Source organism: Entelurus aequoreus, linkage group LG22 (genome assembly GCF_033978785.1).
Source record: "Entelurus aequoreus isolate RoL-2023_Sb linkage group LG22, RoL_Eaeq_v1.1, whole genome shotgun sequence".
Taxonomy (NCBI): domain Eukaryota; kingdom Metazoa; phylum Chordata; class Actinopteri; order Syngnathiformes; family Syngnathidae; genus Entelurus; species Entelurus aequoreus.
The window spans coordinates 35,106,029-35,121,613 of NC_084752.1; the positions used below are offsets into that span (position 1 = coordinate 35,106,029).

Genomic DNA, 15,585 nt, shown 5'->3' on the forward strand with positions numbered 1-15,585 from the left:
ATATACATAATTGTATTTTTTTTTAATCGATTTTAGATTTTTTTTCAATCACTCAGCATCAAGGGTTGGAATTGGGGGTTAAATCCCCAAAATGATTCCCGGGCACGGCCACCGCTGCTGCTCACTGCTCCCCTCACCTCCCAGGGGGTGAACAAGGGGATGGGTTGAACAATTTTCACCACATTGATTACCATTGTAGATGTAAATTATATATATTTACTTCGGAAAAGACAAGTGTCGGATACTTCTTTTGTTACCTTGTTTGTATTTGACTTTATTAAATGTTTGGGTAGAATTTTCCTAAACAAAACCAGTTTCCTTTAAAGTAATATAGAAATGTATCACAGCTGTTTGTCTGATATATGGAGGGATGTAGTTCTCCATAGAACTGGCACACAACGTTGTTAAAATAAATGATTTTGACTTGAGAACCGTTTGAATCGTTACCCCCAAAAATGGAATCAAATTGTGCCCAAAAATTCCCAGCCCGACTTTCCCTGTCAGTGACCAGGATGGAGGCAGCAGGATTCCAACCAACGACCCTGCAGTCAATTGGACTTCCCACTCAACCTCCCAAACCACGCTGCCCCGAACATTCGGAATTTAATAAAACATTTCCAACCAAAAAAAAGCACAGTGAACCAATCTGAAGGCGAGGGTTCATCATTTTGCAATGCAGTCTGCTGAAAATGGTGGAAAGCACCACTCTCCATAGCAACTGACGCTGTGGTCAAAACTGGTATTGCCACAAAACACATTTTAAGATATTCAACACTTTACTGCTATCTGGTGGCTAAAGTGGATAGTGCACCCCCCCCAATTTGTCACTTTTCATGTGTCGGGTAAACCGAATGAGGCAATAAAAATCTTAATACTGTATGGTATATATATATCATTTATTTTTGTTTTAACGCGCCAGTTGACAGCGAGTGAGTAGTGCGTTATTATTTTTCTGCATGCTTTGAATGGGAAAAAGCAGCGCCATCTGTTGGACAAACTCAAAGCCAGGAGTCCAACTTGAAATATTAATATAATGTACGCAGTCATTTGTTTTCAATCAGAAATGGCCTTTGGAGCCTTTTTGTTGTGTCGTTTGTTGTGGAGCTTTAACATTTTAGGTACCAAGATGTACTTTCAATACTTTTCAAAATAAAGGGGACCACAAAAAATGTCATTATTGGCTTGATTTTAACAGACAATGATACATTAAACGTATGTTTTTTTATAGCAAACAAATAATACATTTTGTCATTAAATAAGATAGTGAACATACTAGACAACTTGTCTTTAAGTAATTAGTCTGCTGGCGCATGCAGTAACATATTGTGTCATTTATCATTCTTTCATTTTGTCAACATTATGAGGGACAAACTGTAAAAATGTATTATTAATCTACTTGTTCATTTACTGTTAATATCTGCTTATTTTCTGTTTCAACATGTTCTATCTACACTTCTGTTAAAATGTAATAATCACTTATTCTTCTCTTCTTTGATACTTTACATTAGTTTTGGATGATACCACACATTTAGGTATCGATGTGATACCAAGTAGTTACAAGATCATACATTGGTCATATTCAAAGTCCTCATGTGTCCAGGGACGTATTTACTGACTTTATAATGATAAATAAACATTACAAAAGACGAGAGATTTTGTGATAATAAAAAATATAAATTTAATCAGAGTAGTATCGACTATATACCGTCTTGTAATTGGTATCGTTACAGTCGATGTCTGTGTAGACCCACCCACTGCATTTGTTTACATTCTAGGTCACTGTTAGCGGTGAGCTATTGTATCCTACGGTGTGTAGTGAAGCATGTTTAGCTATTCCTCGTCCTGCAGTGATAATAATACTTGTAAGAAACGTACTTTATTTGTCGCCATGGAGGCCAGGATTAGTGATTTAGAAGTAGCTAAAACACTGCCGACTCCAGACGGCCGTTAGCTGCTAGCTAGATAACGGCTAACAAGAGCTTAGCACCTCTTGCAGAGCTGCGTTTCAGTGTCTATAGCTTCAACTTTATCATTAGTTTTTAACAAGCTAGCTCTCCAATCAGCTAAACAAACTCAATGACTCAACGGTGACGTTTTGCTGAATTTACTGAGGAATTTGTGAAACTGAAGTTAATAATACTAACACAGACACTCGTAATCATGTTAGCATATTAGCTAATGCTAACGATGCTAGCTTCATTACATTATGATAGCATATACAAATATGCATGGAGACACTCCTACAGACATTACACATGCAACGGTTTAGTAAGTGTAAACAGTTTTAGTTATATTGTAAAACTTACAAATGCTACTTGGAGTGACACATGAAGTAAAATCGTTATGGACGGCTACAAGACTGAACGGAACTTCTACTTCCGGTTAAAAGCCCTAAATAGAAGAACACTGGACGAATCTGAATGTGTTCAAAAGGTGGGTCATAGCACAAACAATACAACACCTTAATTGTTTCCAAATGGTGTCTGTAACGCGGCAGTAAAACGGCTGCTCAAACAAAACAGAAGTCATGGTCATGGACCCACTAGCTGCGCAAGCTAGCTCTCCAATCAGCTATACAGACTCAATAACTCCACGGTGACGTTTTGGTGAATTTACTGAGGAATTTGTGAAAGTGAAACAATACAAAAATAATGACGTTGTAAGTTAATAATATCAACACAGACACTTGTAAACATGTTAGCATATAAGCTAACAATGCTAGCTTCATTACATTACGATAGCATGTACAAATATGCAGACATCACACATGCAACGCTTTAGTTAGTGTAAACAGTTTTAGTTATATTGTAAAACTTACAAATGCTACTTGGAGTGACGAATGAAGTAGAACCATTATGGACGGCTACATGACTAAACCGCACTTCTACTTCCGGTTGAAAGCCCTAAATAGAAGAACACTGGACGCGTTTGAGTTTGTCAAAAGGTGGCGCCATAGCACAAACAATACAACACCTTAATTGTTTCCAAACGGTGTCTGTAACGCGGCAGTAAAACGGCTGCTCAAACAAAACAGAAGTCATGGTCATGGACCCAATAGCTGCGCAAGCTAGCTCTCCAATCAGCTAAACCAGGGGTCGGCAACCCGCGGCTCCGGAGCCGCATGCGGCTCCTTGACCACTCTGATGCGGCTCAGCTACATACATGCCGACCCCCCCGATTTTCCCAGGAGATTTATGGATCTCAGTGTCCCTCATAGATTACTCCCAGGGAAAAAATAATCCTATTTACACTCTAATTACTAAATAAAGGGCGTGCCCTAATTGCACTGCAGTAATTGTCCTCTATAGCATTTACATATAGCATGCCAGTCCAGCCACATGTTGCATGTAGCTTTTACTTGTACACACAGGAGACAGCAAAGCATACTTACTCATCAGCCACACAGCTTACACTGACGGTAGCCGTATCAAACAACTTTAACATTGTTACGTTACAAATATGCGCCACACTGTGAACCCACACCAAAAAAGAATGAAAAACACATTTCTGGAGAACATCCCACCGTAACACAACATAAACACAACACAACCATTACCCAGAATCCCATGCAGCCCTAACTCTTCCGGTCTACATTATACACCCCCGCTACCACCAAATCCCCCCACACATCAACCCCCCCCCCCTCCGTGCGTTGGTTGAGCGGAAGAGTTAGGGCTGCATGGGATTCTGGGTATTGGTACCGTCAGTGTAAGATGTGTGGCTGCTGAGCTAGTACGCCTTGCTGTCACTTACGTGAGCAAGCTGAAATTGCATTCTACGTGTGGTCGAGCACGTACACTGTTAGGGCAGACTGCAGAGGGCGCCAAATGCAGTGTCATCACGCTCTGATATTCGGGAGTCTCCCGGGAAAAATGAGAGGGTTGGCAAGTATGACGCTATCAAGCGCCATTCATTCAAAACTCGCGGGCTGCACTAACATCAAATTTCCACATTAAAGTGCGTGCCGGTGCGTGTGTCGGAGACCCTTAGTTAACATAGCACAAAGCGTTTAAGCTTTGTATGCGGTGTTTTCCATTTTAAATTTAAAATTTTTTTTTGTGGCTCCCATTACTTTCTTTAATTTGTGAAACTTGCCAAAATGGCTCTTTGAGTGGTAAAGGTTGCCGACCCCTGAGCTAAACAGACTCAATAACTCCACGGTGACGTTTTGGTGAATTTACTGAGGAATTTGTGAAAGTGAAACAATACAAAAATAATGACGTTGTAAGTTAATAATACTAACACAGACACTCGTGTAAACATGTTAGCATATTAGCTAACGATGCTAGCTTCATTACATTACGATAGCATGTACAAATATGCATGAAAACACTCCTACAGACATCACACATGGGACGCTTTAGTAAGTATGAATAGTTTTAGTTATATTGTAAAACCCAACTTCGTTCGTTAGCCACTAGCTAGCTAACAAGAGCTAAGCTCTTCTTGCAGAACGACTTCAGTGTTTATAGCTTCGACTTTATCGCCAAAATACGCCGATTCTCCCTTTTTCTATCCACCGCAATCACATGTCGTCTGAGCTCCTTCAACACAGCCAGACTGGTTGAGAATTAAAATAAACAAACAGAATGAGACAAAATTGATCTCTTAAGCTTGAGAGGAAAATTACAGGAGCAAAAAGATTTTGAGGTCTCCTTTTGAGAGGTTATAATTGTTGTTTTTCCCCCGAGCATAATCACATTTCCTGGAATGCACTTGTTAGAGCCGTGAAGTACTAGAACTACCGGTCCCTGCTCACCTGGTGAAGTCGGTCATCTCCATCATGATCATGCACATCTGCTTGGCCAGCACGATGATGTCGTTGCCGTTGTCGTCCCACTTGGCCACTTCGGCGTCCAGCTTGCACTTTTCCTGCCTGAAACTCTCCACCTGCTCGGCGATCTTGGCCTTTTCCTCCTGGGGGAGCTGCGCCATGATGGCCTGCGGGGAGGAAAGCAGACGTCACACAGCAGCCTTTGGGTTCGGAGGAGAGACGAATTCAGGTAAGGAGGGCAAAGGTGGAGACCGAGAAAGAAAGCAAATAAGAGGGGTTATTTTTTTTAAAATGTATTTATTTATTTATTTTTTTGTCCTGTCCAGCTTCTCAGGCAAATCATATAGTTGATGTAGATCAGGGGTGTCCAAACTTTTTCCACTGAGGGCCGCACACTGAAAAATCAAAGCAAGCGGGGGCCATTTTGATATTTTGTATTTTAAAAACCAATACAATATATGTATAAAAAAGATAAATTTAGGCCTCCACTCAGACTTGATCACGGGGACCCCAAAAGGTTTTGGTCAAAAAAAATATTACAAATGTGTCATTATTTAGTATTATTATTATTATTATTATTATTATTATTATTATTCAAGGTTTAAATCTCTAGATCAGGGGTCACCAACGCGGAGCCCGCGGGCACCAGGTAGCCCGTAAGGACCAGGGGCCGTACTTATCAAGCTTCTTAGAATTACTCCTAAGAAGTCTGCTAAGAGTTGACTTAAGAGTAAATAAATTATTCGCTGAAAGCTGCACTTAAAAGTTAGTTATCAAGCGTCTTACTCACACTTTCAGCGAAGTGTAGGACTGAATCTTAAGTGTCACACTCAGAGCTGAATTACGACATTACTATGTGCCGTAAACGGAATTTTAGGTGACGTCATTTCTGTGTCCAAAGAAATGACCAATCACGGAAGGGAATCCGTTGTCTAAGAATAAAGAAATATCTTGGAAATATTTAAGTGGACAATGGGAGTGTATATTTTGACAATAAACTACAAAATAATACAAAACAAACTAGTCCCCGCCGGCACTCACGCTACCGCTCCCTCTCTTCTCTCGCCCACACACTCACTGACGTCACTCACCTCACGGCCACACACATACGCTACTGTCATAACATTTTCTTTCCAATTCCTTAATTAGGCAACTAATTTGAAACTGGTGTGGGTGGCTCTATATATACTAGCCCACTGCAGACACATGCAGAAATCAACAAGGAATCGAAAATGATTAAATCTGTGACAAAAATAATATCCGCTCTGTCTAAACGATACCATTTGATCAGCTGCTCCTCGTCAAAAAAAAAAAAAACATTGTTCCGTTCCCTGAACGTTCGCGCACGTCTCTCTCGCCTCAGTGCCATCCCCTGCTGGCAACTCCTAACCACTTAAGACACCTCTGAAGGTCTCTTAAATATCGTGGAGAGTAGGAGTGATTCTTAGACTTAAGAACGTTGATAAAAAGCTTTTATTCTTAAGTTTGAGAGTAGGACTAAATTTCGCAAATTCTCAGGACTTAAGTGTAAAATGGCACTCTAAGAAGCTTGATAAGTACGGCCCCTGATGAGTAGCCCGCCGGCCTGTTCTAAAAATAGCTCAAATAGCAGCACTTACCAGTGAGCTGCCTCTATTTTTTTAATTTTATTTATTTACTAACAAGCTGGTCTCGCTTTGCCCGACATTTTTAATTCTAAGAGAGACAAAGCTCAAATAGAATTTGAAAATCCAAGAAAATATTTTAAAGACTTGGTCTTCACTTGTTTAAATTCATTATTTGTTTTTACTTTGCTTCTCATAACTTTCAGAAAGACAATTTTAGAGAAAAAATACAACCTTAAAAATGATTTTAGGATTTTTAAACACTTATACCTTTTTACCTTTTAAATTCCTTCCTCTTCTTTCCTGACAATTTAAATCAATGTTCAAGTATTTTTATTTTTTTTATTGTAAAGAATAATAAATACATTTTAATTTAATTCTTCATTTTAGCTTCTGTTTTTTCGACGAAGAATATTTGTGAAATATTTCTTCAAACTTATTATGATTAAAATTCAAAAAAATTATTCTGTCAAATCTAGAAAATCTGTAGAATCAAATTTAAATCTTATTTCAAAGTCTTTTGAATTTCTTTTAAAATTTTTGTTCTGGAAATTCTAAAAGAAATAATGATTTGTCTTTGTTAGAAATATAGCTTGGTCCAATTTGTTATATATTCTAACAAAGTGTAGATTGGATTTTAACCTATTTAAAACATGTCATCAAAATTCTAAAATTAATCTTAATCAGGAAAAATTACTAATGATGTTCCATAAATTCTTTTTTTAAGTTTGTCTCTTCTTTTTTTCGGTTGAATTTTGAATTTTAAAGAGTCGAAATTGAAGATAAACTATGTTTCAAAATGTAATTGTCATTTTTTTCGTGTTTTCTCCTCTTTTAAACCATTCAATTAAGTGTAAAAATCATTAATTATTAATAATAACATAGAGTTAAAGGTAAATTGAGCAAATTGGCTATTTCTGGCAATTTATTTAAGTGTGTATCAAACTGATAGCCCTTCGCATTAATCAGTACCCAAGAAGTAGGTCTTGGTTTCAAAAAGGTTGGTGACCCCTGCTCTAGATCAACATTAGGTCTATCTGTCAATAAAACGCTTTTAAAGATTTAAGTTGCATGCCATTTTTGTCAAGGAAAACCGTTTCTTTTTAAGGAAAAAAACACAAAATATGCAATATTTTCCCCCAATAAAATTTTTAAGTGGAATATTTGAGATTATATAATAATTGGAGTCTTAAAAAGGTCAATAACTCATAGCAACATTGATTTTAATTCATAATTTTTTTGAGCAATGATACTTTAAAAAAAAAAAAAGTCCCACTAAAATTATTGGGGTTCCAAAATGGTACTGCTCAGTAAAGTTTAAAAAAATAAATCCAACATTTTTTTAAACTTTTACCATAATAGTCTCAAGATCAACTTCAGATCTATCAGTCAATTATAAGTTTTATTGGTGTTTATGTTTTTTGTTTGTTCGTTTTAGGCCCTTCTTTAAAAAACTTTGTTTTTTAAATGGCAACCAAAAAATATGCAACATTTTCCCCAAAAAATATCTCAAAGTGGAATATTTAATGTGAAGTAATTGGAGCCTTGAATAGGTCAATAATTCATAATGACATTGATTTTTATTCATTATTTTTTTTTAAAGAAAGAAACAGCCTGCATGGCAGCTTTGTGTTATTAGAGTAAATAATGCAACATTTCCTTGTTACATTTCACCTGTTTGCTCTTTTATACCACTATATTTTTTATTTTATTTTCATCGTATTTTTAGAATGTGCCATGCCATGGGGCCGTTAAAAAATTACCTGCGGGCCGCAAATGGCCCCTGGGCCGCACTTTGGACACCCCTGATGTAGATGATCTATATCCACTGTTCAAATTTACTTTACACAATAGAAGTGTGGGATACTTCTCTTGATGCCTTATTTGTATTTGACTTTATTAAATGCATATATATATTATTATTTGGTGCAGCCGGGGCCGGAGCAAGATAAATGCTTTAAAATGTAATATCGGAAATGATCGTTATCGTTTTTTTAATTATCGGGATCGTTTTTATTTATTTATTTATTTTATTAAATCAACATAAAAAACACAAGATACACTTACAATTAGTACACCAACCCAAAAAACCTCCCTCCCCCATTTACACTCATTCACACAAAAGGGTTGTTTCTTTCTGTTATTAATATTGTGGTTCCTACATTATATATCAATATATATCAATACAGTCTGCAAGGGATACAGTCCATAAGCACACATGATTGTGCGTGCTGCTGGTCCACTAATAGTACTAACCTTTAACAGTTAATTTTACAAATTTTCATTAATTACTAGTTTCTATGTAACTGTTTTTATATTGTTTTACTTTCTTTTTTATTCAAGAAAATGTTTTTAATTTATTTATCTTATTTTATTTTATAATTTTTTTTAAAAAGGACCTTATCTTCACCATACCTGGTTGTCCAAATTAGGCATAATAATGTGTTAATTCCACGACTGTATATATCGGTATCGGTTGATATCGGTAACGGTAATTAAGAGTTGGACAATATCGGAATATCGGATATCGGCAAAAAAGCCATTATCGGACATCCCTAATTATTACATTACAAATGGATCAATACAAATACCAATATAAATATAAATAACAATATCGATAATGAATAATACCAATAATTTACTTCTATTATCAACAATACATTTGTTCAAAAAACAAGACGGGTTAGAGCGCAGGTGTGCAAAGTGCGGCCTAGGGGCCATTGTGTTTATTTACCGAACCAGACCATAGGGCATACCAGATTATAAGGCGCACTGATGATGATTGGTCGATTTTTGATCTTTTTTTCATATATAAGGTGCACCGGATTATAAGGCGCATTAAAGGAGTCATATTATTATTAGAGATGTCGATAAATGCTTTAAAATGTAATATCAGAAATTATCGGTATCGGTTTAAAAATTATCGGTATCGGTTTTAATAATAGTACAATGTATGACTTTTTAAAAACACGGACGTAGGGAGAAGTACAGAGCGCCAATAAACCTTAAAGGCGCTGCCTTTGCGTGCCGGCCCAGTCACATAATATCTACGGCTTTTCACACACACAAGTGAATACAATACATACTTGGTCAACAGCCATACAGGTCACACTGAGGGTCGCCGTATAAACAACTTTAACACTGTTACAAATATGCGCCACACTGTGAACCCACACCAAACAAGAATGACAAACACATTTCGGGAGAACATCCGCACCGTAACACAACATGAACACAACAAAACAAATACCCAGAATCCCTTGCAGCACTAATTCTTCCGGGACGCTACAATATACACCCCCGCTACCCCAACCCCCCCCACCCCACCTCAACCTTACCCCCCCCAACCCCGCCCACCTCAACCTCCTCATGCTCTTTCAGGGAGAGCATGTCCCAAATTCCAAGCTGCTGTTTTGAGGCATGTAAAAAAAAAAAAGAATGCACTTTGTGACTTCAATAATAAATATGGCAGTGCCATGTTGGCATTTTCTTTCCATAACTTAAATTGATTTATTTTGGAAAACCTTGTTACATTGTTTAATGCATCCAGCGGGACATCAGAACAAAATTAGGCATAATAATGTGTTAATTCCACCACTTTATATATCGGTATCGGTTGATATCGGTATCAGTAATTAAGAGTTGGACAAAATCGGAATATCGGATATCGGTAAAAAAGCCATTATCGGACATCTCTACAATAAACATGATTACACTACAAATGGAGCAATACAAATACCAATAGAAATAGAAATAACAATATTGATAATGAATAATACCAATAATTTACCTCTATTATCAACAATACAGTTGTTCAAAAAACAAGAGGGTTTAGAGCGCAGGTGTGCAAAGTGCGGCCTTGGGGCCATTTTTTAACGTGTTTATTTACGGAATTTTCCGGACCATGATGAATGGTCTATTTTCGATCTTTTTTTCATATATAAGGCGCATTAAAGGAGTCATATTAGTATGATTTTTGTCTAAATGTAAAAGACTTCCTTGTGGTCTACATCAGTGTTTTTCAACCACTGTGCCGTGGCACACTAGTTTGCCGTGAGATACAGTCTGGTGTGCCGTGGGAGATGATCTAATTTCACCTATTTGGGTTAAAAATATTTTTTTCAAATCAGTAATTAAAGTCTGCAAATGATGTGTTGTTGTTGAGTGTCGGTGCTTTCTAGAGCTCAGCAGAGTAGCCGTGTAATACTCTTCTATATCAGCAGGTAGCTATTTGCTTTGTAGATGTCGGAAACAGCGGGAGGCAGGGTGCAGGTAAAAAGGTGTCTAATGCTTAAACCAAAAAAATAAACAAAAGGTGAGTGCCCCTAAGAAAAGGCATTGAAGCTTAGGGAAGGCTATGCAGAACAAAACTACAACTGAACTGGCTACAAAGTAAACAAAAATAGAATGCTGGACGACAGCAAAGACTTACTGTGGAGCAAAGACGGCGTCCACAATGTACATCCGAACATGACGTGACAATCAACAATGTCCCCACAAAGGAGGATAAAAACAACTGAAATATTATTGATTGCTAAAACAAAGTATATGTGGGAAATATCGCTCAAAGGAAGACATGAAACTGCAACAGGAAAATACCAAAAAAAGAGAAAAAGCCACCAAAATAGGAGCGCAAGACAAGAAGTAAAACACTAGACACAGGAAAACAGCAAACAAGTCCAAATAAGTCAGGGTGTGATGTGACAGGTGGTGACAGTACACCTACTTTGAGACAAGAGCTATAGTGATGCATGCTTGGTTATGCTTTAAAGTCATATCCAACAATTGCGACAACGAGTTTTTAATGTCAACTGAGTTTCGTTTTTTAATGATTTCTGCTGGTGGTGTGCCTCCGCATTTTTTCTACGCAAAAAATGTGCCTTGGCTCAAAAAAAGTTGAAAAACACCTGTCTACTTAACATGTAATGGTGGTTCTTTGGTCAAAATGTTGCATAGATGATGTTTTACAGATTATCTTCAAGTAACTTTCTGACAGTCGCTTCAGGATGCGCCGTTTTGTGGGCAGTCTTATTCACGTGCCTCCACTTGGACAGCGTCTTCTCCCCGTCATCTTTGTTGTAGCGGTGTAGCGTGCAAGGACGGGAGTGGAAGAAGTGTCAAAAGATGGAGCTAACTGTTTTAATGTCAATCAGACTTTACTTCAATCAATAACGGAGCAGCACCTCCTCATCCGTGGCTCACTAGTGCAACAACAACACCCGAAATGTGTCCCGTGAAAAAACATCCGTCCGGAACTCTCTAATAACTAAAGTTCCTTGGGTGAATAATGTAAACTCACTACACCGGTATGTTTTAGTGCTTTCATGGCGAGTTTACTGACAGATATAAGTAAGAACTTTACACTACTTTATATTAGAAATGGCAACAGTGGAGGATGAATGTCACATAACAAGAAGATAGAGAAAAAGAAAAAAGTTTATCGACTACGGTGTCGTCACGGACTACAAAAGCGGACACACACAAATTTTCAGGACTTATGCAGATCCCAAATACAGCTCAGCAGGTACCAGAAGGTAAGAAAAGTTGCTTTTGCATAATATTGTGAAACAAAACACCAGACAATATGTCGTACCTTATATACACATCATAATAATACTCCTATGTTGAAGCACAGTACAATCCATCAAGCGGTGTGGCTTCATAGCTTACCAAAGTCGTACTAAAACATTTTGATAGATTTTTAAGCGCCCTGTGTAATGTTCTACATCAATGGAACATATACAATGTTGGTGTTGTTTACTTGAGTCATATTGCAGTCTACACATATCTCTTATATGTGACTGCCATCATATTGCAGTCTACACATATATCTCATGTTTGACTGCCATCTACTGGTCACACTTATCATTACACCATGTACCAAATAAAATAGCTTTGAGGTCGGTAAGCAAAACCAGAATTATTCCGTACATTAGGCTATGCAGAACAAAACTAAGGTTATAAGGCCCACTCTCGAGTTTTGAGGGAAAAAAATACGGTAATTTTTTTGGCAAACAGTTAAAAGAAATACAGTACAATACAAATCCAATGTTGTCCCCTCCACCCCCCCAGCCCCCAGCCTCAAAAGAAATGAATATAAAATCAGCAGTGCACAAAAGGCTCATCAATCGAACTTGTCTCAATCTGGGTCAAACTGGAGATCAGTCTCCTTTCCATATTTTAGCAAACCAACCCATAGTTCCGGAAAGGCAGCTATTTTTTTAGCGGACCCTGGCACATTCAAAAAACATTTAATGAAAAAACACATAAAAAAGTGAAATAAAAGAGCATACAGGTCAAATGTATATACCCGAATATAGAGATGTTAGCTGTAGGATTCAGACCATATTATTTGCCCAGGGAGATTTCGCATGTTGTCGTGATGGCAGTATACACCCCCCCCCCCCCCCCCCCCCCCCCCCCCTCTGCTAACGCTGCAGCTGCCAGTGACGTCATCCACAGCTTGATAGCCAGACTACAAACCAGGCACCCGAAAGCTCTCATCCTCATCTCGGGAGATTTTAACCATGTTACTATGGACAAATCACTACCCAACTTCACTCAGTATGTCAGCTGCCACACCAGAGGAAATAAGATCCTGGACCTGCTGTACGCAAACATCAAGGATGCGTCGGTCAGACCACAACCTTGTTTACCTCAACCCCTGTTATGTGCCTCTGATCAAAAGACAGCCTGTGACCAAAAAAAACAGCGATAAGGTGGTCAAAAGGAGTCCAAGAGACACTACAGGGCTGTTTTGAGGTCACTGACTGGCAGGTGCTCATGGAGCCTCATGTAGAGGACATTGACGGGCTCACAGAGTGCATCACAGACTATATCAACTTCTGTGTTGACTCAAATGTCCCATCAAGGATGGTTACCTGCTACCCAAACAACAAGCCGTGGGTGACCGAGGACATCAAAGCCCTACTGAATGAGAAAAAGAGGGCATTCAATGCTGGTAACAGGGAGGAGGTGAAAAGAGTTCAGGGGCTGCTGAAGACCAAACTCAGGGAGGCCAAGGAGAACTACAGGAGGAAGCTGGAAGGGAAGCTGAAGGACAACAACATGAAGGCGGTTTGGAGAGGTATGCAGACCATCACCGGCCTCAAACCGTCAGGGGGAAGGGGGGTGGACGGAGACAAAGAGAGGGCCGATGAACTAAACCAGTTCTTTAACAGGTTTGACACAGTGGCTCCGACAAGCTCCCCCCCCTAAGACATGCCAGCCGCCCCCCTAACAACTTCAGCGAACCAATCCATCCCCCAACCCCTCCTCACAGCCCCCCAACTCCAATGACTACCTCCTCCCACTTAACACCTCACCCTCAGTTTGATGACCCTGACGTTGTGAGCCCCAGGGTGCTCAAACCCTGCGCCCCACAGCTGTGTGGTGTGCTACATCACATCTTCAACATGAGCCTTAGGCTGCAGAAAGTCCCCACACTGTGGAAAACCTCATGCGTGGTTCCCCATCCCCAAGTGCTCGCGACCCAGCACGTCGAAGGACTACAGGCCGGTGGCTCTAACCTCCCATATCATGAAGACCATGGAGAGGTTGGTCCTGGAACAACTCCGCCCTACAGTCAAGCCCCACCTGGACTCACTCCAATTCGCCTACCAGCCCCGACTGGGAGTGGAAGACGCTGAACCGAGCCCACACCCACCTAGACAAGCCTGCGAGCAGTGTGAGGGTCATGTTTTTTGACTTCTCCAGTGCTTTTAATACCATACGGCCTGGACTACTGGGTGTGAAGTTGGAGACGATGCAGGTGGAAGCCCCCTTGGTGTCCTGGGTTGTTGATTACCTGACTGACAGACCACAGTACGTGCGACTGCAGGACTGTGTGTCTGACAGGCTGGTCAGCAACACCGGGGCCCCGCAGGGCACAGTCCTCTCCCCCTTCCTCTTCACCATCTACACCACCCATTTCCACTATCACTCAGTGTCCTGCCACCTTCAGAAGTTTTCTGATGACTCTGCGATAGTGGGGTGTATTGAGGATGGTGACGATGAGGAATACAGGGCACTGCTGGAGGACTTTGTCACATGGTGTGGAAAGAACCACCTCCAGCTTAATGTGACGAAGACCAAGGAGCTGGTTGTGGACCTGGGAAGGAGGAGGAGTACTTGTTTCCATCAGGGGGGTGGATGTGGACATGGTATATTTTCTTTTTTGCCATGAAAAACAGGATTTTTGTTACGGCGGGGTCGCATGCTAATGCACAGATTGTTTCCCCAAAATCCAGATGGAACTCCGGAGGTAGTGTGCAGGTAGGACAATGATTTATTCTCCATAAATCAGTCAGGCAGGAATACAAAACGGAACAAGCGTGCTGATAGCACGGGGAGCTAAGACATAAAGCTAGCACTGGCAAGCTAACAGAGAAACAGGAATCAAAGGAGTACTAACGTAACTTGTTGCATTAGCAAACAAAACAGCCAGCCTGAGTGTGGCGAAAAACAGGAATAAATAGCTCTCTGATTAATGCCCGGGAGCAGGTGAGCATCCCGAACACTAATCAGAGGCAGGTGAAAATAATCAGCACTCATGGCAACTAAGGGGACAAACCCAGGGGTGCTAAAAACAAAACTAAAAGAATACAACTAAAACAAAACATGTTCCGGGCAACGGATCATCATAATTGTGTTAACAAAAAGGGCATAAAACAGGGGTCACCAACCTTTTTGAAACCAAGAGCTACTTCTTGGGTACTGATTAATGCGAAGGGCTACCAGTTTGATACACACTTAAATAAATTGCCAGAAATAGCTAATTTGCTCAATTTACCTTTAACTTTATGTTATTATTAATAATTAATGATATTTATCTTTGTGGAAACACTGATCATCTTAATGATTTCTCACAATAAATATATATACTATTAAATTTAAAAAATAATTTATGGAACATCATTAGTAATTTTTCCTGATTAAGATACATTTTTAGAATTTTGATGACATGCTTTAAATAGGTTAAAATCCAATCTGCACTTTGTTAGAATATACAACAAATTGGACCAAGCTATATTTCTAACAAAGACAAATCATTATTTCTTCCAGATTTTCCAGAACAAAAATGTTAAAAGAAATTCAAAAGACTTTGAAATAAGATTTAAATTTGATTCTACAGATTTTGTAGATTTGCCAGAATAATGTTTTTGTATTTTAATCATAATAAGTTTGAAGAAATATTTCACAAATATT

General features: G+C 39.2%; 1 protein-coding gene across 1 annotated transcript in view; it reads right to left on the reverse strand.

Annotated features, from left to right (window-relative positions):
- ctnna2 (catenin (cadherin-associated protein), alpha 2) overlaps window positions 1-15,585 on the reverse strand; it is a 960,302-nt gene that overhangs the window by 49,976 nt on the left and 894,741 nt on the right. Inside the window, exon 15 of the mRNA XM_062033032.1 lies at window positions 4,760-4,941. Within this exon, the coding sequence (XP_061889016.1) occupies window positions 4,760-4,941 (182 nt within the window). The remainder of the gene's footprint in view (window positions 1-4,759; window positions 4,942-15,585) is intronic.